Source organism: Anopheles coustani, chromosome 3, assembly GCF_943734705.1.
Source record: "Anopheles coustani chromosome 3, idAnoCousDA_361_x.2, whole genome shotgun sequence".
Lineage (NCBI taxonomy): Eukaryota > Metazoa > Arthropoda > Insecta > Diptera > Culicidae > Anopheles > Anopheles coustani.
The window spans coordinates 24,948,831-24,975,294 of NC_071288.1; the positions used below are offsets into that span (position 1 = coordinate 24,948,831).

A 26,464-nucleotide genomic window follows, 5' to 3' on the forward strand; every position below is an offset into this window, starting at 1 on the left:
TAACTCGGTCGGTTAGAAGCGTAAGTGAGCCATTTGTGGGCTAGTTTTCCCGCCCCATCCCTCGGTCGGTGGTGAACTGCGGCAAAAAGCCCAGAACTCTGGCACTCCGTTGTCACATGACGCTTACGATGCAAATGTGGCGAAGCTATGTCTCGGTACAGCCTGCAAGTATGCAGCACGAGTGTGAAGCCTGAAGGTATGCTTCCGTGCGTGCAGATGCGGTTTCAACTGGAAAAATGCTGTTGGAGCTATTTTTAAAACCACTTGCCAGGCACAACAACCGGTGTGTGGCTTCCCTTTTTCCTCACGGATGGAAGATTGTTGCAGTGAAAATCGTATTTGTGTATTGTTCTGTGGGGGGTTGTCAAACGCATTCAAATCCCTTCATGTGTGCTATAGGATCTTCTTCGGAAAACTCGGCAGACGGGAGCCTTCAAACATTTTATAAAAATACGGTGAATGAAACATGAATTGACCGTCAGCGAAATAGAGCAGAGAAAGCCGAGCGAAAACGGGAGAGCAAAATTTGGCAACGAAGCACAGAGAGCACAGACATTGTACGTGTGCCGTTTGGTGCCGTGTTCGAGTGAGGGCGAAAAATTCGTGAGCAGTGCCCGAGATAAAGAGAAACTTCGACCTAACCAGCCGTCAGGAGAAAACATCAGACATCACAGGACGTCAGGGCAGCGGACCAGCGAACGTTGCGTCAAACCGAGCGTCCTGCCTGCTCGAGCGGGTCGCCCAAACACCAAGCGGACCGGAACACATCGGTGATGTTTGTGTGCGTGTGTACGTTTGTGTGTGGGTGCTCGCACCGTCTCGTTGATCTCGGATAAACGTGACACGCACTTGGGTGTGATCGGGTGCGTTACCGTACGATCCCTACCACCCACCGCCGACGGTTCCGGTTTCCGCCGCCCCAGGTGAGTGCCGCGGAACTTGTGCGGGCACTCAATTTTAATCGGTGCGGCATCGGGGACGGTGGTTTCTAAAAATAAATTCCTCCCTTTCCGGGGTCGAGGATCTGCAGACGTTAACAGTAACACTCCCTCTCCCATGGTCGTGTTTGTTTGTGTGTGTGATTTTCTGTGTGTCTATGTGTACAGTAACTATACCACCCTAAGCGCACTTTACCGAAAGCTCAGCCGAATCTCGCCGTCGGTTTGGAGTTGTTTTGACACTGGTGCCGATAATCCGGCAGGAGGCGTGCAAACAACATCGAACTTATCGAGCAGTACCATCCGCGCTATCCGAGTGATTACTGTGTTTGGCAAACGGTGAGCCCAAGGTAGCAACCGAACACCTCCCGCGTCGGTGACTTCCTGTTTCGCTTCATTCGACGTGCAAAAGGAGCTGTTCTGTTGACAACATTTTAAATACGCGAAGGAAAACGATAAGCTCCTAACGTGTGCACCGAGAAAACGACATTGTTCCACTGGGCCGTCCGTGAGCCAGGCAGTTCCCGTTTGGAAGGTGTTGCGAAGGTTCCATGACGATATTGGAAAAATGTGAGTTTTATCGAACGCTCCTCAACCTGCTGAGGCATCAGAATTCATCTGAACTTACCATTTCCCCGATCGAATCCATAAACAACATTCACATTGAGTCGTAGCAATGCCCTTGCTATTGTTTTGTATGCTTGTTTTCTTAGTAAATTTTGTTTACATTTGCAATTGACTGTTTGTTTTCTTCTAATAACTAGTTTGTTTTCCAAGTTGTCAAGTCAACGACACGGAATAAGGTTTTGTTCAAAAAAGTTTTACATTTTGAATCGAGAACCGTTGGCAGTAGGATGATTTCTGTAGGATTATTCATATGTTTTTTTTACTAAAAATTCTTTGCACATTCTAAACTACAGAAAATTATATCTGCTGCTATATAGTTTATAAACTATTTCGGATTATATCTGCTGGCCATGTTCAGCTTGAAGTACTCGCAAGACAATGTTTTGGCTATATATAAGAAAAAAAAAACTGGTTTCCTTTTCGGCGGAGGCAGTTAGAAAAAGTCAAATCCAATTTACTGCTGATTTGCTTTCTGCGTCGGGCTAACGGTTAACGTTGAATGCTACATCGTACACTTCGCCGCGTTCAACCGGTTCGTTTTAAGTACGGTCGTTTGTGGAAACTAAGTCCAAGTGGGCTGCCAAAGGTGGCGCCATCAGTCCAGCAGCAGAGCAGTGTCCAACCGAAGATTATGAAGAAAATTGGATTGTCGTTATGTGATATTCTTCATATGTTTGTTTCGATTGGCAACCGCGCGCACCACTCGGTGTATATGTGTGTGTGTGTGGCACGTTTTAAAATGCATCCAGCCTGTGTTTTTCGTAGCGAAAAAACGGGTCGGGAAGGACAGTGAGCCGGATTTTTTCGCCATGGGAAGGATAACCATTGGCCGTGGTGGTTATGTAAGCAAAAGTGCTCCAATAAGACACACACGAAATGGGCCTACGGGAGACACAGGAGGGCTCTCTGGAGGGTTCCCCTAATCCGGAGGGACCGGTCCGAAGGAGGGCGCACGGAAAAAAGCGAGGAAAATTGAAGCTAAAGTGCAATTGCACGGCCTTCGGGCCGGAATCTTGGAAGTTATTTTTAACACATAAGCCGCTTCTTACCGTGCGGGGTTTCTCGCCTTTCTCGACTGCTCGTTCCGAATACATTGTCCACCCTATCGACCCACGGCGCGTGACGTGGGGTGAGCGTCAAGCGGAGGGTGGACGCTTTGCGCCTGCCACCGCCACTCCAGATTAAGAGCGACGCTTATCTGACCCAGATCGGCTTCATCTCGGTGGCTTTAACGAGGGCACCGGTGAGAATTTGACGAACAATGGCACCGGTTCCCATGGCCAATAATATCGAGATTGTGTGATTATTTTGGCACAGCTGCGAATTGATCAGTGGGGAGCGTGCATGAGATTTTTTCGTAAGAAAGGACGAAACCACGGCCAATTAGTGGGTAAAGTTATTTTGCTATATTGCACTTTTAACGAGCTACCAGAGCAGAAAACAAAAACATTTGCCTAATGATGGTGTAAGTAAAGCACCATGCGCCTCCATCAATGTTGTGAGATTATTGATTTCATGAGTATTTCAATTCCGAGTATCAATATGAGTATCAATTACAAAAACACTCATCAAATCAACTGGTGTGATTAAAAACAAATACAAATCTACCTTAAAAGCGACAAAAAAAACAATAATGGAACAAAAAGAAAGAAAGGAAATAGAATTAGAAACTATTTCCAAAATGGCACCGATCGCCCTGTTCGATTACGTTTGCGAAAACGAAGTGTGCAGCACAATGGTGTATTTAATTTCGACAACGTGCCTGACAGTTCGTTGCCAAATTAATGATTTGCTGCCAATATCCATTATCCGAGGGAGGTGGATTCCCCGAGCGCACCCGCTGTCTAGGGTTTGTTGCATTTTGCTTTGCATAACATATTGCGGCGCAGAATGTTGCAGCAAAATTTGGCTATGTGTGGTGGATTAGAGCACGGGGCATAATCGTGTTCGGCGTTTAATTGGATCGGATTCTTTAAATGCCCCGAAAACACATTTCGGACGTCCGAGGGTTAGTGGGTATGTGTGTATGTGTGCGTTTGAGTTTGGGAAATGCCAAGAAACAAAAATAGTATGATTTAATTCGGTCAGGCTTTTGGGGCCTAAGTACCTGCCGAAAATGTTCCACCGTTCGGCTCGTAACGCAAATGTAATCCAGCGAAGCTCGAAGAACAAATATGGCGCGGGTGGCAGAACGAAACTCGCGCAACAAGGGCTCGCCCTGGAGGTGGAGTGGCGGCGGAGAAAAATTGAAGACATTATTGACCACTTTTGCGATCACGCTGCCCGGCACGCAACAGCCTGCCGAGGCTAATTTTATTTATTTTCCCCCAACAACTAGCTTTATTGCACTTAAGCACCTAGGGTTTCGTTTCGGTCCTTGCCGTGGTATGGTGGTGTTGGTGGATTTATTTTTACATTTGATGTGTGTGTTGAACTATTTCTGTACCCCGGGCAAACAAACTTTTCCGCCGGGGCTCGACTAGGCTGCCGGGCCGCTGAGCGTGTCCTGACCCTTCCTCCTGGAATGCGTGCACGTTTCATACCTCTCTACCCCTCTCTCCTCCTCTCCCACCCGTCGTTAGTGTAAGGTTTCGCTACCATTGCCTATGGAGGGCATCGTTTATGTGTGCCTATAAATAGATACCGTACGCGCCGCCAGTTTCCGACCTCCGCTAGGCGTTTCATCCAACAACCCGAACCGGTTGCTAGTGAAGTTAATATTGCACAAAAAAGAAGGATTTCATAAGATCAGATCGTTTATCGATGACTCGATTGTCACTTCCGGCTGTAACCACACGAACTGGCGGAAGTATGGGTTGACAAGTTCTCAACATGAACGCGAATTTCTTTAAGCTTGTTTCGTGTTTCGTCACTGCGGTTACGATTTTTAATCCTACCCCGGTTGGATTGTACCTCTCGACCTTGAAACAAATCCCGTATGCGTCAACAGTCAAGTACGTTCCGTATCGAAGCGTGTTCGATGTGCTTTGAGACGTCGAAAGGCGCATTCAATCGTGAAGACGATCCGGGGAAGCCGATGTATGCCGCTGTGAAGTGTCCTCCATTTCTGACTCCCCCCCCCCCCACCCTGCCCCCTCCCCCCCTTTTACTGAAGCGTGACCGCCAAACCGTTCGCCCTTACATCGCAAGCGCCTCGTTGACCTTACGCCGGGCCGGATCCGACCTTTCCTCGAAACCGGCGAAAGCGAAAATGTGCTAACTGGCTCACCGATGTACGTCACGCCAACGGTACGGCCGGACGTCACGAGCCCACCGGTCTCGGTGCTGATTGGTTCGGTTGGCGAGATGGTGATAATCCATACCCGGTCTTATTGGTCTGGTAGGTTGGGAGTGTTTTCCACGGTGCCTATGTTCAAGGCCGGCTGGGGTGACTTCACCCAAGCGCTCAGGAGGTTCTGGAAAGCTTAATTACCTATCGGTTGCGTACTTAAGGCAAGAATCTAAAAAAAATACGAATTTCTAAGTCACACTGAGAGTAAACCACCAGGCGTCTCCATGTGGGAGTTACTTTCTTTTAAACATTCAAAATTGAATATCGTACTTTACTATTCGAACATTAGTTACAGCAAGATGTTTGTTGAACAAACTTCCAGCATTTGTCCACGGGTAACTTCGTACCGTAATTGATCGACGCAGCACATTAAGTACCAATGCGAGTGCAACTTCAAACCCCCCCGACAATCAATCGCTTCTAGTACTAACTCGTAGTTCAGTTTTGCATTCTTTTGTGATTCACCGTGAGTGAACAATGCATGGTTGTGTGTGTGTGTGTGTCTATAAGAATGTTCATACGTGTGTGTATGTGTGTCCGATGTGCACAGATTCTAACAATCCGCGTCATGCTGTGCCGTCTGCTTCTCCTCTCGATAGAGTCTTGGCTCGTCCGGAACTAATTGTGATGTTTATTTAGCAACCATTCTTTACTCTTTCTCTCTGTCTCTCTCTCTCTCTCTATCCCTCTTTCTCGTCATACTCATTTTCTCTTACGTGTCTATACTGTTTGGGTTTTATGTTTTGTTTAGTTAGTCTTTCATCTGGTATGCTACCTTCCACCACAAAAACACACTTCCGTGATGTATCTCTAGCACTTTCTTTCTGCTTATTATCTATGTTTGTGTGTGAGTGTTTGTATGTATGTGTGAGCGTATGTTTGTGTATGTGTGTGTTTGTATTGTGTCTCTGCTGTGATCGATGGAACGATTTATTGTATCCTTTCATCTTCCTACTCCGTGACCTTTTTGTGATGACTTCTAATTATCATCTAACCATTCTGCGCTCATCGCTGAAGCTATTGTACTGATTGTCGATCTGCCTGTTTGTCTTCTTTCCTTCTATACCGATCTCTCTATTTGTATGTGTTACGCTCTTGCACGAACACACTCTTTTTTCCTGTCTCTATTTCACACTATCTCTCTATTTAACCTTCCTTCCTAATACATCGGATATAGTATCGCTCCATTCTGCTCAAATCGAATGATATGACTTGCTAAGCTAGAACAAGGGGTAACACTTTTTGATTGAGGAGATCCGGACGTACAAAAGTTAGTTTGATTGATTGTGTTGATTTATACTTTTACCATATCAAATTTCAAATGAATTTAAAAAATTATTTAAAATGTTTATCTTCTTAAACCATTCAACCTGTCGCAAGGTTTTCCCACTCATTGGCGTTCACTGTTGTGTTTCATCGGTTTTTGTCATTCTGTTTTCTCTTGTGTCTATCAACCCTATTCTCTCAACAGCTGACAGTAGCTTTAAATATCATACATCGCACCTTTAAGTGTTAGTTTTTGTCAGTTTTCTTTTGTTTTTTTTTTGCGTACCCGCACAGCAGAAGAGGCGCGTTGTTGCACCTGATAGAACCTAGATTGATCTGCGCAAGTTGCTTCCGTTTCATTGGAACTGTGAAAGAGCAAGTACTGTAGACGGTTTTGCTGATTTGAATCGGATGTCTGCCCTTCCCCGGTTGGTAATAGCAAATTCTTCCGGCCAATGGCGGTCTGCGTTGCTAGCAATGAGGCGAAATTTCGGACTCAAAATTAGGGATAAGAATGGTTGAACGCGAGTTGTTGAAACTGTTGTTTTGCAGGCAAGATTGACTGATTTTAAACTGGTTTTGTTTTAATCACAGCTTTTTATTTGGTGCCTTTTTAATTTGTTTTTTTTTAATGATTTGTTTTAATTTAGTTTTTGTTTAGTGAATTATAAAAACTTAACTTGTTTGATTTCTTTGGGGGATTAGTCTATGACCGATGCTGGTGGGTTATTGTTTTCGACTTTGAGTTTTCCCTTTCTGTTGTAGTTGTTTGACACTGAACCGGTGCAGGCTTTTACTCGAAAGCCTGCATGGATGATGATGATGATGATGATGATGATCGTGCTGAGGGTGTAGCAAAAGCAAGCAGTGTTGTTGAGGCGTTGTTCCGCTTTCGAACCGTTTCTCTTCCAGCCGGTCACCAAAGACAGTATTTCGATAATCACACACGACTGAACGCTAACCTTAACGACTATCGCGCAACAAAGCTGGACGTGCAGCAACGCAATAGTTACAATCGTACCAATCACAACCGATACCAGTCGCCGTCCCAGCAGCAGCATCAGCAGCAGCACCAGCCTCCCTACCACTACCAGCCGCAGGACCCGCTGGGACCGCACCACTACCACCCGAAGCAACCGCTGCCGCAGGTGGTGGTGGGCGACAGCACACCGACGGCCTACGACAGTATTGACCATCACCACCACCACCACCACCAACACCAGCATCACCTTCATCTTCAGCCATCGCACCACCATCTCCCCTCCTCCCATCATCCGGCGCCGTCGCAGCACGGTGGCAGCAGCGGGAGCAGCAGCAGCAGCCAGCAGCACCAGTTCCCGCCGTACGGGCAGCAGACGTCGGCGTCCAGCCAGCAGGCCGTCCACCACCAGCAGCAGCAGCAGTGCAACAGCAGCAGCAGCGGTGGTTCGGGCCACAGTACCGCGGGACCGCATCCGGTGGCGCACAACAACGCGCACGCGCGGTACGGCACGAGCCCGGCGGCGACCGAGCAGCCGGATCCGTACTGGGACGAGCCGGCCGACAGCCGGCGGTTCACCGAGCGCAGAAAGAAGACGGTCCGTTTCGATGGGCAGGACTCGGACGACTGGTCCCGGTGGGAATCGGAGCGCCAGGGCAGCCAGGACTCGGCCACCAAAGACTCGGGCATCGACACGAGCAGCACGTTCACCAGCAGCGAAGACTCGAATCGGGGCGATGGTCCAAAGGTATAGTGTCACACTTACATCCCACCCCACTGTTAACAGTACACGTACCGCCCCCACCACCAACACACGCGCCCACCTGCACACCACAACACAAGATACACACACACACAGAGTTTCACGCATACGAACGGACGGAGACGTACTCCTGACTTCACAGATCATAGAAAGGCCGGAGGAGAAAGGCAAACCTGCCAAAACACTGAGACACTGTTGCGGACATGACTTTAGACAATCTTCTGACCTGATGACACCGACCTGACCTCATCCAGTAGAACCTTTCGACGCCAGTTTGTTTAGTGCCGCGCAGGACGCACCAGAGCATTGGGCGGGTCTGTGGAGACAACGTACGCCTGCGCCTTCACTTCTTCCGGATCGATCCATCGCGATGGCGTCCTGGGACTACGGGCGTCTAGGAAGTGCACGCACGCGCACGCAGCCTCGTTGGTTCGATGGTTGATGTGATTGTTCGGTTTCTTTAGTACAACCTTACACTGCGCCTACGCTAGCAAAGGCTGCGCAACTGCCTTTAGTTAGCCTCCGTTTCGCGCCATTGAACATTGTTCTAGCTTGCCACTGTTACCGCTTGCTGCATTATAGCTGCACTTTTCTCTTTCTCCGCTTTCGCTGCTTTGCATGTTAATGTTTGTCCGCTTTGCCTTTCGATGCATGTTTTCCCCGTTTGCCAACGGTTTAGTGGTAGTTGATCTCGTCCCGACCGCCCCTAGCGTGACATGGCATTGGTGGCGAAGGTGGTTACGATCAACTCCTACCCTCGAATGAGCAGTAGAAGCTGTTCCTCGCTATCACGCCTGAAAGTATGCTATAAGGTGTTTTGCTCAAAACGCGCTGCTTGAAGCTATATTGTCTTGCTATCCTTCTTAATCGATCCTGGCATCAGGATCGGGTGTTTAACTATTCGCCTTAGGCGCAGCAGCTTTAGGTTTTTACTCCGGAAAACCGATTCCTATTTTACTTTCTTCACTGTACCTTTTTTGTTTTTATTCGCTTTAAAAAAAACCAAAGATTGGTTGCTTACCCAATCACGCTCCACGTCACGTTCGGAATCCAGCCGACCACCATCCAGCCATGTCACCCCGCGGACGTCTCGGGCGCTTCCGCATCCCAAGCGCCATTATCCCATCTGCCATTTCCTCCAATGTAAAAATTACGGCTGTCACTTAATGTTCCCTCCACGCTCGGGAGGCAGCTAGTCACACACATCCTTTCTCTCTCTTTCTGAGCATTTCCTACGCTAAGCCAACTTTTTATACATCGCCTCACCCCTTCCCAATGCATCCTTTTATCAATCCATTGACCACCCCCCTCGACTATCGCTTTCACGCCGCTTGTCTTTCTCCATAGCGTTTTCTCTATCTCTGTTTCTCTCTTCTCCCAGAACACCGCCGCGTGTCGCCCGCACTCTGGCACATCTTTCCCTTATCTGCTACGTCTTGCCAATGTCTATTTATACTCCATTGTATGTATGTACATGCTCAATAGAGTACCGGTGTTGTTTGTGCCGCAGGGTAACATAAAAATTCATTTCTCTCTCCTCACCAAATATGTGTGTTCACGTTCACGCCAACCTGGCAACCTAGCGCCTGTGTATGCGTGTGTGTGTGTCTGTGTGTGCTTGTCAATTGGTGTGTCTATTTCTTCCATCCGTCACGTTTATGCTTTCCTCATCCGCTATCAAAACCCAACCCCAAGCCGTCCCACCCACGTGTGGGGAGGATGTCGTTGGATCGACCTAATTCTGTGCGGGACTTTTGTGTTTTTGTGTGCCGTTGGTTTCGTTCGGTTTCGAATCACCCAGCGTCAGTTCCACCGTCGCTGGATTGTAATTGAGTGCAATTAGATTGAAGAACATAAGCACATCAATCGATTTTTCAATCAGCTTCCGTTTGTAAATACAATCCCAAACTATTCGCGTGGCCGCCTTTTATTCCATTACGATTGCGCCATCCGGTCGGTCGGCACGATCGAGGAGATGCTGCATTTTTATTAAATTTACCCTCCTATCGATGGTTCCGATGCTGTTTTTGACGCCCTTGTTTACCATTCCGACGGCACCATCGGATTCTTATGCTTCGTTTTCAATTCCCATTTGCACCACACCACGAGAAGGGCACATATTTCGTTTTCCACCGGGGTTTTAGGCTCATTTATGCATCTCCTCGCATTCTGTCTTGTCGAATAGAAGAAACACTTTTCCTTTTTTGTGTGCCCTGCCACGTGATTGGATGTGTGTGTTTTCATGTTTTGTTTTACTATCACAATTTTCATCCCATTGTTATGGTCGATTAACGGGCGCTCTGGTGTATTGATGTAAGATAGTGCAAACTTTTGGTGTGTGTGTGTGTATTTTTGTTTGTGTGTTTCACTTGTTTTGTGGTATGTACTGAGCGATCCATTGTGATTGATTTGGGGCACTTACACCTTGTTGCAAAATCGAGCACGCTGAACGGCTTTGGGTGCGACTTTCGATTTCAATTCGGATTCGTTCGGATGTCGTTGAGCCGAGGTTGATTGGCTTGGTGTTGCTCCTTGGCCTTGGGCTTCAGAACCGACAGTCCTCAATATGTCTCACCGCACGCATTACCGTGCACCTGCTCCCCTAAAACAACAACAACATCAACGAACTAGCTTGCAGACACCCAATCCACAATTTCCACGCAATGAAAATAGACACAAAACCATGCTCGCAAACGATCGATGTACCGGAGCGCCCCCCCTCATTCGGCCTCCGGTACATCGAGGCCTGTCCGCAAACCGGGCGCAACTGTCAAACGTATCCTCAATCCCATTTTACTTTCACCTCATCGACCCGGTCTGTGTACCGATTCTGTTTCGTAACGTCGTCGGTCGTCGGGCTAACGCAGAATCCGGTTAGCTGGCAAGTGTCGTCGGAGGGCCATCGAATGATTGGCCATCTGGTGCAGCGACGGCTCTTCGACGGCGAAGATGTACTGGGGCTGAAGGTACGTGGTGGCCAGGTGCTACCGAGCGCTACCCGGGCCGCGCTCATCGAGCTGGAGAGCGCCCATCTCCGGCAAGGTAACTATACTCTATCTTCCTTCTTTCCGGAGCTCGGCTTTCCGGTAGACTGTCCGCATGGGGTAGTGTTGTTCGAGGGGGCGGGAAGAACACCTATTTTCCGTAGCTTCAACTGTCAGTTGGTCGACTGAGGGGTTGAAATATTACTCAGCGAATCGGTCAAACGCGAGGCAGCGAAAAGAAAAACGGCCAATGAATTAGGGATCGAAGAAATAAGTCGCCGATTATTATTTTTCCCCCGATTGTTTCTTTCCGAAAACCTCAGTTTGTGCTTTATGTTTATACTTTCGGCTGCTTTCACGCGGTTGAAGCGTTTTACCGGACCGTCCCGGATGGTCCGCCTGTCTTTTGTTCAATGAGTGCCTCGTTGTTGTGCGTTCGGATGTTGTTCCTTTGCGCTGTATGTCTCTCCGCTCGATCGCTTTCCATCGCTTACCACCACTTCCTGGCTGGAACGTTCGTCGTAAGCGGTGGAAAGCAGTGTCACCCCCCCCCCCCCCCCCCCATTAGTATGCTCACCCGCTGAACCCACTCCACCTTCATCACCGTAGAGAACTACGATCGGCGTGATAAGCCGAGCGTGCTGGTGACCTCACCGGGTTCGCCGGACTTGCACAGTGTGCGCAACTATTCCGCCAACTCCCGGTACAGCAACCGGTTGACGCCGGCCGGGACGGTACCGCAGGAGAACAGTGTCGGCGGGCGGGTCCAGCTCAAGCTGGGCTTCGAGCCGAGCTCACTGCAGCTGATCGTGACCGTGCTCTGCGCCAATGGGCTCGTCCCGAGGGGGAACGGGGCCGCACGCAATCCGTACGTCAAGGTAGGTTTCGAGAGCTAGTGTCTCGCTTTGCAAGTTCCTTGTTGAAAACACACACTCCTTTCCTTTCCTCTTTTTTTGCAGATCTGCCTGCTACCCGATCGCAGCGAAAAATCGAAACGTCGCACCAAAACCCTAGCCCTCACGAACGACCCACGCTGGGGCCAGACGTTCGTGTACGAAGGTCTGCGGAGGGCCGACCTGAACAATCGGTTGTTTGAGGTAGGATGGGAAGTGGCAAGCAGCGACCCCGGGACGGCACCATAAATCAAGATCCTCTCGCTTTTCTCTTCCAGGTTACGGTGTGGGACTACGTCCGGTACGGTGCGAACGATTTCCTTGGCGAAGTAATTATCGATCTGTCCACGCACCCGCTGGACGATGAGTCGGAATGGTACATTCTTCAGCCGCATCAGGACTCACTGCGAGATACTGTACGTATTTCGGCGGAGTGGCCAACCCGTTCGCTTCTTATATTTTCTACACTCCTCTGTTCCGTGCTTTCGTTCCGTTTTGCCAGCGGGCGAATCCTTTTTGCAGTTGTACTTATTTCGTTACTGTTTACACTTTTTTCTTACACGCCGTTTCACTGCGTCCGTTTACTATTTCTATCAATACATTCTACATTATATTAACATGAAACTTTAAAACACACAATCAAGACGATTCCTTTTTTCCTCGATATTTATGATTTCCCTGCAAAAAAGAAGTATAGATTTTTCATGGTCTTGTTTTGTGACGGCGTGATATTTAAAAAAGTCTATTGGAAGTCATTACTAAGTTTTACTCAGTTGTCGCTAACATTTTTTGTTCACACAAGGATGATCGTATTGGATCATTCATTAGTTTTTTAAGACATCTTTCGAAATTCATTACGCTTCTTGCCTTTAACATGATGAGTTTTCATCGTAGGTTCGCTTGCGCAACTTTTGTTCCGTTCGTTTTACCTCCAGTTGATCTTTCTCTTCATGCTAGATTTCGTTTCGATTCTTTCTCAATTGCCATTCTGTTTCGATCTCTCGCTGCTTCGAGTGAGGTACATTCTATTTTGTGAAATCATTTACAACACCTGTCCGGAAGAATTGTGGCCACCCGGAAATCCTTACCGAGTTAGTGGTATTTCAAATATCAGAATCCATCTCTCGTTATTATCTATTCCGGAAGTGACAGGTCCTAAACCAACCGATAAGCCTTCAGGTGTGTTTATTATTTTCGGTTTTTGCGTTCGCCACATAACAAATCCAGTACGGGATACATGTTGCACATGACATTTCTACAGCTCCACCGTTACGATCATTTATCCCACCTCCCCTACAGCAGCCAAACACCGATCTTTACTATGAAGCAAATCAATCATTACATTTTTCACAATATCTATTCGTAGTTGCGTAGAGACGATAAAGAACCTGGCAACGAATTGGATATGATATTAACCCCGACCGATCATTTATCGCCACCGAGTACGACCTCACGCTTGAGTGACTCTGATACGACATCCGAATGCGATATCGATGGTTTGATGACCGGACGTGACGGCGCTAGTGTATCATCCTTAGGCAGCTCATCTAGTCCTCCGCCAGAGGTAAACGCACAACCTACACGCTAACAAAAGAAAACACAATACAAAACAAAACCTTGCAACAAACGAATCAACCAACCAGCCCTCACAGTCTTCTACTATTGCTTAAAAAACAAACTTTCGTAATAACTATGGCGTGAATGACAGTTAAGAGAAAACATAGCATAAGGGAACATGTGAACACAGTCTTAAAAATGGCGATCTTCGAAAACTGTGTGAACGATGGACGAGAGTGTTTGGAGTAAACGGAACTAGGGTATTTGTACGTTGTGCATCATTATGCAATGCGGTTCATTTGATAAACAGTTGCGGAATACATTTTCTTAAAAAATATATGTATAATTTTAACAAGCCAGACGTTTTGTGAAACACAGGGTCAAATCGAAGCAGTTGGGTTTGTTCGATAATCCACCGTGCTGTTCCACCATAACTTCACTGCCTTTTCAAGCATTGTGTGATCATCATCACCGCCAACTCGATGGGTTTGCTTTCAAGTTGTTCACCACCATTATATTCACCATCTCCGAAACCAATATGTTCGCCTTCACAACGCAGCAGTCAAAGTTTCCTTTCCCCATGTACAAACGTTTGTTCTTTATCACTCTGATATTTCTCCATTTCTTTGCAGTGTTTGTTTTATAACATTTATTTTCAGTTTTATCAGTGGTTGTTTTTCGGTTGAATGCAGGAAGCGATGTTACACTTGGGTGAAAGGGTGTTTCATGTTTATGTTGTTTTCATCCCTAGGGTGGCGAATCTGCTAAGATATGCACTGCGACCAAGCAGTGTTTTTTTTATCTGATTGTCACCAAAACCCGCCGATACGACTTCGAGTCGTGTAGCTATGATTTTTTTTTCGTTTTTTTGAGTAATAACGTTTGCTTTATGTTTTATCGGGTCTAATTTCGCAAGACTTCGGTGGTTAGAAATTCTGATGAACTTTCGCGATGCCAACCATTCGCCACGACTGGTGTTGTATTTGAGAATAAAAACAATAGCAATGGCTATACGCTATAACATGAGCTAGATTTTTCGCTTAGCAAATTTATCGCTTCCTCTAGAGTTCTGTTTAAAATGTTGTTTGATTTAGATTGAACTTTGCGTTATAGTTTTCTGTTACATATGTATTTAAATCTTTCGTCTATAGGTTGTCTTACTGTTCACCCACTTTCCTACGCTATTCCATTACTATAATTCTCGATCTTTTCCTGTTAAGCTTCTCTTAAACTTTACCCATCTTCCTCTTTGCTTCTACATTTCTAACTATTTTCTTCTAGTAGCTCTGTACTATTTGCTATGTTGTTCCATTTTCTTGTTACATTTATTACAGAAAAACTAGCATACTTTTTTGCATTCAGCGAAACATTGTTGGCTTCGGTTTCATGTTGTACAGTGACACACTTACACACTACACTATAGCTGATAAGCGGTGCTTCGCGCTGGCATTAGAGCTCCTGTTTTGTTTAGTACAATATGTTTGTAGCCCAAGTAGATTCAACTAGTAGAACCGGCAACCAGTATACTGGTTGTAAACCGACCGATCGTCGAACGGGGTCGTCACGTTTGCGCGTGCTTCAGGGACGGGACAGTAAAGAAAACACACACCAACAGCACACCCAAAAGCAACGTGAAAAAACACAAACAAACACCACATTTTTCCACCGAACGCACACACAGACACACCTGATTCAACCCGAAAGTGACGCCACGTGCTCGAGAGTAGTTGCTCCACAGATCGCCGATCACCAATCGTATCGAAAACATGACTGCCCTCTCTCACATCCAGTTCACATTGAAATGTGGTGAAAGTTTGGACGAAGTGTACTAACATTATGCTTTTTTCTTCCTTTGTTTGATTTTGTTTTTTCGTTTAATTTGAACAATGCGCTATTTGAACCACCCTGCGCACGCGAAGGTCGATCTGCAGGATAGGCGATCTAGACGGGATATGTCCCCGCAGGGCCGAAAACGAGCAGCTGGAATGGTAGCGAAGGACTATCGCACAGTCTCCGGTGTCGGACAGGGATTTCACAACCAGATGAACGCGGAGGTAATTTGGCTACGGGACGGGAGAGGGTGGCGTACACAGCTGAACTGACGAGCTCCGGTTGTTTTCCTGGTTTGCAGGCATCGTCGGCCTACAGGCGCAACGGTACGATGGCGTTGAATCAGCGCAGCCAGTCGGCGGCACCGAGCGAGAACTATCGGGACGATCGGCGGGACTCGTTATCGCCACAAGATGATAGATATACAGAATATCCAGTTCTTCCATTGCATCAGTATGCGCCAAGATTTCAATCACGATCGGCGACAGCGACACCAACCGGATCACCGAAGAAACGACAATTACCACAAGTACCTCACATGTCACGGAATGCAGCAATACGGGAGCGGTTCATTCAGGACTTTGAGGAGCGCAGCGGGGGTCGATTCGCGCGGCATCGGGGCCGCCAGAGCCACCATCAGCCGACGTACCGCAGCACGGGAATGGGAGGTAGGGGAGGTCGCCCTCTGACGCCATCTGGGTCCCGAAACCTTATTTCTCGACCGATTCTTTTACCCACGCCAGGCTGGGAGCGGCACTACTCCGGACTTTCCGACAGTGACTTGACGACGCATTCGTTAGAGAGTAGAATTAGACCAAGGCACTCACTATCCCCGGACAAGGATTTCATGGGTGACTTCGGCGATTCCGACATGGAATCGGTAGTTAGTGTTACTTCAAGTGCTTTCTCAACCCAATCGGAGCGACCGCGCGGATCGAAAGGCATTAGGTGAGTGGCAAGGGTAACTTCAGCAAACCTCTCTCTCCCCGATTACAGCCGTTAGGATGATAGTCTGTTTGTGGTATCACTCCGTCCGTGGTGTACCCGTTTTGGTCGGATATATTTCTAAACCCTGGTCCTGACTACCTCCAAAGGAACATTCACAATCGACGATTGCAGAACCGAAGCCTACCGACCGGGTGGGCCACGACTTCACTCTGTGCACTGCCGAGTGAGTATGCGGGTGGCCAGCAGCAGCAACAGCAGCAGAAGGTCGGCGGTGACCAGGCGGCGATCCTTCCCGTCCTGCCGGACGTAACGCAGTCCGCACTCATACCTCCCAAGCCGGAGATTCTCGGCGATCCGCAGCCCCAAGACCTAGTAGGCTGTGGCGTTGTTAGTTCCTCCACCGTAGCTGACGCTAGTGTCCAAGCTAGGGGGTTTCCCTTGGGTCAGGGGCAGCACGAAGAGGCTCTCGGTGGAATCTTCACACCCCAGCCTGTTCCAATCTCTCCGGCTCCACCCGACGGGCAGGTGGTATTTGCCCAGCCGTGTGGTGCTAGCGGCTATGGGACCGCTCCTTCTGCCGTGCTCGAGGGCACGATGCAGGAGGGATACTTTAACGAGCAGTGCATCACGCTCAACCCGGACCGAAGTACCATCCAGAGCTACACGCTGAACCCGGGCAGTGAGAACGTTATGACCACCTCGGTGAACCTTTCCTCGGCCGGTCAGACAGTGGCGGCTCAGATGCCAACCACTTCGCTTGAGTTTCACTCCGGGTCGCTTCCCACCGACCACTATTTTGGGTACGGTGCTGGTGCTGGACCTGCGGCTGTCAGTGGATCGATGGATCATCTCATGTCTACCTCGCTTCACGCAGGAGATGGTGGCGGATTGTCGATGGACTATCGCCAACCTTCACCGGGTTCGACCGGAGGTCGACGGCCGTCATACTCGATGCGTTCGAACACATCGGAACCGAACCTTAGTACCATGATTGTACGGCGTATGTCCGCACGTCCGATGGATCAGCAGCAACAGCAACAGCAGCCTTATCGACATGCGTCTCAGCAGCTGCAGACATTCAACTATCAACAGCCGCGCAATCAGATGATTTCCATCTCCAACCGCTACCATCCACAGTCGCACGTCCCGCTGGGAACGGAGCTGATCATGGCCACGGATGGGGGTCAACCGTCGGGCCGCTATCCTTCCTCCTCGGCAGGTTCTACGAACCAGATCATCCTCAAGTCGTCCTACTCCGACCAGAATCTCAACAACAGTGCCGTGTACGATCGGCCGAGCGGGGCGGGTCAAAACATATGCATCTCCAACCAGAACGTGTACGATCCGCACACGGGCTATCAGAACCAAACGATCACTTGCATTCGCGACAGTCGGGAGAATCTGGGTGAAAGTAACATCCGGTACACGAGCAACCCGGAGGGTATGGTGTGCGAAATCAGTGCGCCGGATATGCAGTTTCGTTCGTCCCGTCCGGCCTATATGCTGGAGGACGTGCCACCGGCACTGGAACAGGGCATGGAGCGATCGCTGCGTGCTAGTCCCAATCGGATGGCGATGGACGGGGGCGATCGTGAGTATGCGGTCAGCGGTTTGGAGCAAAACTGTCTGAGGATGCCCGGGAATCCCGGGCTGGAGGTGCTCAAGTCACCGAGTGAGTCCCGGTATGCGGTGTATGCTGAAAAGCAACCCTACCGTGAGACGGCGTACCCGGTGAAGCCGGATAAGATCGCCCGATCGCACTCGCTGATCGCGCAGGATCAGATCATCGATATCGAGTACGATTCGGACACGGGCTGGAAGACGAAGAGTGTCCGAAAGAACTTGCTCGCTAGTCGCGTCGAGGAGCAGGTGTACCGCAAGCGTACCCGCTCGCTGGGTGGTAGTGGTGGTGAGGGTGAGCAAGGGAGCGGGGACTCGGGGAACCGAGTAGCGGGCACGCAGGGGAGAAAGAGTCGAAGCAGTTCGAAGAGTAGCCTCGATCGAAGCAATCTCACTTTGAATATCGTGAAGAACACCGAACAAGCCGAGAGGAAGGTAGATGAGCGTCCGGGGAATCGGCAGGGGAATGAAGATAAGGCAAAGTCAAAGGTGCCGGAGAAAGGAAAGCCTCTTGTGGAGGCCAAGAAGGACCGGGAGGGAACGAAATCGTCTAAGCAGAGCGTGGCGAAACCTGGCACGATGGTGAAGTCTAAGTCGACCACATCGAGCACTCCGAAGAAGGGCACCAAAAGTCCGGCAAAGGGCGGCTCGATGAAGAAGGCAGGCTCGGTGAAGGGTAAACCGACGAAAGCGACGCCGACGGCCAGCGGCTCCAAGGGCAAGGTTACGGAAAAGCCCAACTTTAAGGAGATCGAAACTAAGAAGTCCGCGGTCAGGCTAGGGAAGGGCGCCAAATCGGACAGCAAGGGTCGAGTGGACGAACTCAAGTCGGAATCGGGCATCCTGTATAGCAGTTCCGAGTCGATCAAGTCGATCATCGACGAGGTGCGCATGGAGCTGCTGCAGAAGCCCAAATCGACGGTGTACCTGAGTGACGAGAGTCCGACGGTGATGTTGAACCGGAGCCACTCGCTCAGCGATGGGGAGTTGAACGCCGGTGGGAAGCGCTTCCACGAGGCGGCCTACGATAGGTACGAGCTTGTCGAGGGTCGCAAGCACTATCTGTTGAGGGAGGAGCGAATGCTGCCGCACCGAGCGGGGGATCGGTATGAGCGTGAGGAACGCCGGGGGGATCGAATGGTACCGGATGGGGAAGAGGACGATCCGACCGGTCGCCGATCGGAGCTGTTTCCCAAGTGTAAGTCGCGCAGCTCGAGCCTTGTGTCGCTCGAGCGCGATGAGGAGCAGACTGTGGCGACCCGTGGGCGCAAGGATGCTTACTACGACGAGGCTGAGGACGAGGAGGGTGACGACGAGGTGTTTGAGAGTTCGTTCTCGCGTGGGAGGAACTCGTCGTTCAACGGGAAGTCGTCGTTGAAGCGCCGGGCTCGGTATGACACCCGGCGCACCAGCAGCCTCGAGGGGTTGGATCAGTTCCTGTCGAACCTGCAGGACAAAGAGCGCCAGGGTCGGCGTGGGGCGGGAGGCGAAGGTCCGGACAGTGTGCGGCACAGCTCGGTCAGCATCAACGAGAAGCCCGAGTACTTCGAGTACACCCGGTCGCCGTGTTCGCCCCAATACCGCGCCACTAGTAGTAGTAGAAGTAGTAGCACCACCCGTATCGCTAGCAGTAGAAAAAACGCTAACTATGATTCCGCTCTTCCCCCCAAATCCCTTTCCTCCTCTTCCAACGGTGTCGCGCTGCTGCAAACCGAACCGAAACGGCCGTCGATGAAAAAACCCAACGTCGGGGCCTCTGGCGGTGGGTCGTCATCCCGGTCGCGCTCGCACGATCGACACTCCGATCAACAACAACAACATCGGATGCGCTCCCGGGTGGATCCGCACAGTGACTACGATGTGCGCGGCCGGAACCGGTACGGCGGCCACAACGGTGGCCGGGACGCGTACCGGCAGCGGGACCGGGAGCGGGACCGGGAGCGGAACAGCAGCGATCACGAGCGGGACCGTGACCTGAGCGACCGAGAGCAACGGGAGTCGCGCGAGCGCGGAGAACTGGACCAAAGTCTTTCGAATACCGAGGGCACACCGGAGGATAAGATAGGTAGGAGCAAACAGTTTGCGCTGGCTGGCCGATTCTAACTTGTCCCCCCTCTGCCTTTTTCGCCCTCCACCACCGCAGACGGTAGCCTAAGCGATACGGCCGTGATACAGAGTTTGGACGCACGACGTAAGTTGGACCAACGATCGCCGAAAAGCGAAACGCCCACCAGGGACCGGGACCGGTTCGGTGCTGGTATGGGCATCAAGAGTAACTCGACCTCGCAGCTGTCGGCAACAGGTAACTACTTCTGCGTAAGCGTTGTTATTCGTGTGAGTGTGAGCTTTTTGTACAGTGGTTGCTGCGATCGATCCGAGCCTCGCCGGATTTGAGCCGATCCGGAACTTTGAACCCGGTGCGACGTGTCGCTCCGACTCCTGGTAGGGTGTCGGAAGCAAGGCATGCACCGCGTTCGGCACGACGGGGTTGAACCAGCATTGGGTGCAACAGTCAAACCAAGTTCCAACGTCCAAAGGCCAAATTTCAAGTGACCACCGATCTATGTGTGTGTTGTTGTGCCGGATTCGGATTCGGATGCCCGGTGGGAGCGGCTCCCACTAGGTTCGCCCGAAATGGCTCTGAACTAAACAGGCTTCTTTTTCGGGAGGGAGAGAGTGATGGCGGTCGCAATCATGGAACAAGCGCTTCCTGTTGCCACGCTTCCCCTCTGCAATAGCGGCTTCCCTGCTTTAACACCTACCCTCCCACCATAGGTTTCCTCTGCATGCCCTATCTCTCTCCCTCCCTCTCTCTAACTATCTGTCTGTGTCTCCTAGCATCAGTGTACAAAAAATACCATTCTCAGCGGAAAGCGTGCGGAACTGACACTGTTTTGATAATCAATTTCATTCAACATATGAAAAAGGTCGTAAGCGACGCATGGGGTTTGGTAAGCGTGGCAAGAATTCCTTCACCGTACATCGAAGCGAGGAGGTGCTCCCGGGCGAGGTGCGCTGTGGCCTTGGCGGCTGTGTTAGTGGCGGCGTCGGTGGTGTCGGCGGCGCTGGCGGTGTCGGCGGCGGCGGCGGCGGTGGCGGCGGTGGTCTATCGCGGGGCTCTTCCGCCTCCAGCGATGGCGAAGGAAGTGCCGACGGTGACAGGTTCGCTGCCGATATTTCGTTTCTGTTTTGTTTTGGGTTTTCTTTTTTAAAAAATTTTTATTTCATGTTTTTTACCTCCCTGTTTTTCGGCTCCTTAAAAAGGGAAAGCGTTCTCCGGGTTTTCCCTTATTTTCGTTCGATTGTCGCTTTTATCCATGTTCCTAGCGTTTTCGTTCCATTTTCCCTATGTATCTCCGAACTTCCCGATCCGTTTAGTTGGTCACTAGTGACAGTTACTAGCTAATATTGTTTGGGACACATTGCATCCTCCCCCGAGCACCTGTTTTCCCCGCTGCCCGAAAGGGAGAACGAGATCGTTGGGAGGATTTAGAATGCGTTCCAGTACCGGTTGGGGTTTTGTCTTTTAGAAACGCTTCAGTTTACCCTAGTTACTAACCCTTTCCTCCTCCTCCCAAAAACGTAGACGGTAGTGATCTGGTAGTGTTTTGTGCGGTAAAAGAGTTTGGCTAAACCGGAACTTTACGTTCGGTTCACCATATCATTATGATTTGTGTCATTTAAATTTCACTTTGGTTTTCACTATTATTTAACCCCCCCCCCCCCCCCCGTCCCTCCCTGCCTCCCGATTCCTTGCTCGAACCGACGACGGCCGTCGCGATTTGACCTCGGACGGCGTCCTGATCCTTACGCGATATTCCCGAACCGGAAGCGAACGTTGTTAAATCGTCACACCACGTTCCATCTGAAAAGAGCATCAAGAAGACTTGGTTTTGTTTTCGGTACGCAATACATCTCATGCCCACCCCGGACAGATACACCTCCGGAGACACATAGAGAGATATTCACGCCAACTCATGGATGGAAAAAAAACAGACAACACCTACACACGCCACAACAGCGCTAACATTTTCACTGTAAACTAAATACGCTTTTCTAGATGCGCGCGAACGATGATGCCCACATCGTTCTTAGTGTTATGTTCTTTTATTTTCTGTCGTTCACTATTGTTATCCGCTGTATTTTCGAGTCGTTTGTTCGCAATGTTTGGTGGAAGGCTAAGGCGGGAGACACGCACCGTGGAAGCTCAAAGTTTAGGCGAAGTGTAATCGGAAAAGTCGTTTCGATGGTACAGTGTGTTTGTGTGTTCGTTTCTGTGTGTGTGTATAGCCGTCGTTAGTTGTTGTCTTTTCGAATGTTACATAAAGAAGGGGAAGTTTAATTTTAAAATTATACAGCTCGATGATCACTTTACCAGGGTCTCGATGGAGGACTTTAGAACAAGAGAACCCGTCCGTTCTTTCATCTTACAATTCGATTTGTTACATTCATCCATCGAAATGTGCTTTTCCGACTTCCCCTTCTGTTGTTTTCGTTACCTTTTAGCGGTGTGTTTAAGTATTATGTAATATTTTCACCTTCTTGTTCGTTTGTTTCTACCATCTCGTGTTTCTCATGTATCATGTTGGTTGATGCTACCTTTACTTTGCCGATCAGGTGAACCAACTTGACCTGTGAACATACAAATTTGGTTTTTTTTTATTTCGTTCCTCTTGTTGCGCCGTTGATATGGAAAACGACTGTTCCTGTGCTTGGTTTACGATGGTCACCGATGTTCTAGTGTTTTGCCTTTGCCGTCTCAACTTGAAAAGTCGTTACCGTTTCCGTTTAGGATAGAGATAGTTTTACGATCGCCATTTTGTGGATTCAACTGACCGGGAGAGAGCCGAACCAAGTTTGCGATTCGTGCGTGTGTGTGTGTGTGTGTGTTTTTGTACAATATCTCACCAACTCACCGGCGCAAATGCACCGAACTCTCCATCCCATCATTAGTCTATCATACCCATCTTGCCCGTTGTTCGATCTTGCTCGCAGACCAAGGCGTGTCGTCCTCATCCTCATCCTCGACGTCGCAGCGGAAACGGGCGTCCGCCGGATCGATCCAACGATCGGTCGAAGTAACACCGATACCAGCCCAGTCGGCAGCCTATCGGGCCGGAAGTTTACACTCGATCTCGAGCTCCGAAGGCTCCTCGTAAGTGTGTGTTTAGCCGCAGTCAAATGTGTTTTGTGGGTGTGCTATGTATGTATGTGTGTGCGTGTGTGTGCGCGTGTGTCCGATCGCGCGTGCGCGTGGTGGCCACCCTTTTTGCCACCCACTCGTTTTGCGAACTCGATTTCCGTTTCCGTTTCGATTTAACTGTTGTGTTGCGCCACCGGAAACGTTTTTTTTTTCAAATTTTTATCTCTCTTTCTCTCTGTCTCTCCTTGCCCCTTCTTTGTCTGCCACTTTTCACTTTCTATCTGGCTGTGTGTTTTGTCTATCTAACTCTCAGTGTTTCCACTGTCGTTCATTGGTGGGTTTTGCTTGTGGTGTGATGTTATCTCATTGTCTTCCGCTGTGATTGTGATTTTTCGTCTGTGTTCTCGCTTTTCGTTTCATCGCTTTGCTGTCTTGATTGATGGCCTATTCAATCGCGCTGCTTCGGTGTATCACTGTGTACCTTTATCTACTTCCGCTGTTGAGCCTTTTTAACCATCTCGCTAGAATCTTCATTGCTTTTGAACGACTTTTGAGATTTGTGTGTTTTGATTTTGCTGAAACGCTTCACTTTCTCGCTTTTGCATTCCTGTTTCTTAAATAATCTGTTTTTAATATAACCTCTTTCATGATGGTTTGGTTTTATTGCTTAGATCACTTGAATTGTTTTGTTTATTTGTGTTGTTAGCATCAATACGTATTCTAAATAGGTTAACTTTATTTTTTCGTAAGACATCTTTCATATATTTTTATTACGTAATATGTACCAACTAAAAATGGAAAGTTCGGTTATACCATCTAACGATTTCTTCATTTTCTTCTGTTGTTTCTAGTTATTTTAGAACATTTTTCAAAAGGCAAGGAACATGTTTTTAAACGGAACATGTTTTCTTCAACTTTAAATTTTCATTCGTTTGTAAAAAAGTTCAACTGACCCTCCCCGCAAAGTGTCATGATTCTGTGTACATAATTCCATCCAATAACATCGTTATGTGTACCCTAGTAGACTGTAGCAGTGGTAGAGAATTTTACTCGTATAAATAGCTCAAACCCAGTGTCATAATTCGGTAAAAGACTACCTTGGCCCACAGACCCTCCCGTGGGGCTAACCGCCGACTACCGCGGAATCGGGCAACTGAATGTGAGAGGTCCTAAGAGTCTTTTATCTTAAATCCACCCTGCACCACCAATATCTGCATGATGGTAAAACTGCACCAGTAATTAGTCGCTTCGTAGAATGCTCCACAGAACACAGAAACACAATAAACTGTCTATTCCTCCCTGATAAGCGTTTTCCGCTCTCCGTTCTATTGTCTCTACAATTGAATAAAATACACAGCAATACAAACTAACTACTCTGGAATGTTTGATGTTCCTGTCTTCTACATGCAGGGCTCTTTTTGCCACTTTTTAGTCACCTGTCGCTCCCGGTAGCCGTTCAAATCTACATCCCTTTCCTTTCTATACCCTTATGATATTCTTTCTTTTCGGACCTCTACCTTTGTCTCTTTTTCTCTCACCTTCTCTCTGTTTCTCTTTCTCTCTCTTCTTCTCTCCTTTTCTATCCCACTCTCTTCTTTCACTTCCAATACTCTGTCATTGTCTTTTACGATCTAATTGTGTTGCTCCAATTGTGCGCGTACCAAATTATCTCTGGTCAACCATTTTTACCTCTCGTCAACCCCGATGTCGTTCGATTTTCATCTTCCTTCCGGATATGTTTACGAGTCCCTCTTTCTCACGTGACTGCTCCACTGTCCTGCCACTGGTGTGATGTATTCGATACGTAAAATAGGTCCATCCTATGTGTCAATGTGCGGGACCCTTATCCTTCCTGAATAAAAAACAAAAAGCAATTTATTTAAACTATTATCTTTCGTTGAGAAAACACTCCTATCGCAGTTATCCATTGTGATATTTATCATTTAAACTTTGATTTCATCTAAACCCGTCTGAAGGGTTTTTCAGAAGATATATGATATCATTTGTTTTATTATGTCATCATCTGCATTATCCTTACTAGTTTCTGTAGCAGCGTTTAGTATTGGTTTTTCTTTCAGTTGTATTACATTTATTCCTTACAACTAAACACAAAAAGAAAACAAATGCTATCAAACCATTCTCTTTTCCGACTAACTCTTTACCACCGTGTATTTGTGCGTTTCGGTGTGCTTGATGTTTGTGTGTTTTTTATTTTTAATTTTCGTTCGGCCATTCCGGATGGCGTTATGTTTTTTTTTCTTTAAATAGTACAGCAACCATCATTAGTGGAATTCGAGCGAATGTGCGCCACTTCCCGATGGCTGCTGTAGTAGTTCGAAAGTTTAGTTTTGCCTTCTGTTCTCCCGTTTGCAAATCGAGTACCGAATAGAGTTTGTAGCGTTTGGTACGCTAGGCGGCCATATTTTCGGTTGTGTTCCGTTTGGGTTCAGCTGGCTGCAGTTATCCGAAAAAGGTGCCCAAATGCAAACCAGTTAACTTGTACGTTTTCGTCTTGCCGTTTTCGTTTTTCTCTTTCCATTTCGAAAACACACAATTCTCCTCCAATTTCCATTTAAACCGCGTACCAGGTGGTCACCATCGCTGCGGGTGGCGGGTGATACGGGACCTTTATCGGACTTCATCGATGGTTTGGGACCAGGACAGCTAGTTGGACGCCAGGTACTGGGTGCTCCTGCCTTAGGTGATATTCAACTGTCTATGTGCTATCAGAAAGGTTCCTTAGAGGTTGAAGTGATAAGAGCAAGAGGATTGCAGGTAGGTAGAAAGGGGAGGTGGTGGTAGTTTCTTATTTTCTAGCAGGAGTTTTCTAATCTGCTTCTCCCACTCCCTAGGCACGTCCTGGCTCAAAAGTACTTCCAGCGCCTTACGTTAAAGTGTATTTAGTTTCCGGTAAAAAATGTATAGAAAAAGCAAAAACAACGACTGCTAGGAAAACGTTAGACCCACTATATCAGCAACAACTAGTGTTTAGGGAGCCGTTTGCGAATTGCATACTTCAGGTGAGTGCCATCGTGCGCCAAACCGAGCCGCACCGATTGTATCGGATGACTTATTGGCTATCTACGCTATTTGCTTCATTTTGTAGGTTACGGTGTGGGGCGACTACGGGCGGATGGAGGGCAAGAAAGTATTCATGGGCGTTGCGCAGATCATGCTGGACAACCTCAACCTGTCACACATCGTCATCGGCTGGTACAAACTGTTCGGCACGACGTCACTGGTCAGTGGGCCACCCAGTTTGGGCCTCTCTAGGCGATCCTCGATCGCCTCACTCGATTCACTCAAGCTGTAAAGCCTCTCAAAAGCCCCCATCCAGCGCATCACCTTCTTCTATCCTGTCTCTGTACCTTTCTCGCGCTGTACCTCACAGCTAATCGCACACACGCACCCACACAGAAGGGTACATGGATCAGCAAAAAACCAAAGGAAACTTAACTTTTAGTCTCTCTGATCACACTTCCGCTAAATGTGCAGTATCCTGCTTGCAATACAAGTGTGCGTTTGTGCGTGTGTGCGTGTGTGAATGCGCACCATTTTGCTGTTCCGGGTGTTTTTATGGCTGTGTGATGACTGCTCCCCAATTCCTAGTTAGTCACTCCTCAC

At 48.6% G+C, this 26,464-nt stretch overlaps 1 protein-coding gene across 1 annotated transcript in view; it reads left to right on the top strand.

The window, feature by feature from the left end:
- LOC131260072 (regulating synaptic membrane exocytosis protein 2) overlaps positions 1 to 26,153 on the top strand; it is a 39,151-nt gene extending 12,998 nt beyond the window's left edge. Inside the window, exons 6-21 of the mRNA XM_058261733.1 lie at positions 7,036 to 7,850; positions 10,733 to 10,907; positions 11,459 to 11,727; positions 11,809 to 11,946; positions 12,021 to 12,158; positions 13,109 to 13,306; positions 15,219 to 15,353; positions 15,431 to 15,797; positions 15,873 to 16,077; positions 16,224 to 19,762; positions 19,841 to 19,999; positions 20,616 to 20,711; positions 20,790 to 20,859; positions 25,429 to 25,615; positions 25,693 to 25,860; positions 25,947 to 26,153. Coding sequence (XP_058117716.1) covers positions 7,036 to 7,850; positions 10,733 to 10,907; positions 11,459 to 11,727; positions 11,809 to 11,946; positions 12,021 to 12,158; positions 13,109 to 13,306; positions 15,219 to 15,353; positions 15,431 to 15,797; positions 15,873 to 16,077; positions 16,224 to 19,762; positions 19,841 to 19,999; positions 20,616 to 20,711; positions 20,790 to 20,859; positions 25,429 to 25,615; positions 25,693 to 25,860; positions 25,947 to 26,153 — 6,866 coding nt within the window. The remainder of the gene's footprint in view (positions 1 to 7,035; positions 7,851 to 10,732; positions 10,908 to 11,458; positions 11,728 to 11,808; positions 11,947 to 12,020; positions 12,159 to 13,108; positions 13,307 to 15,218; positions 15,354 to 15,430; positions 15,798 to 15,872; positions 16,078 to 16,223; positions 19,763 to 19,840; positions 20,000 to 20,615; positions 20,712 to 20,789; positions 20,860 to 25,428; positions 25,616 to 25,692; positions 25,861 to 25,946) is intronic.
- The last annotated feature ends 311 nt before the right edge of the window (positions 26,154 to 26,464 follow it).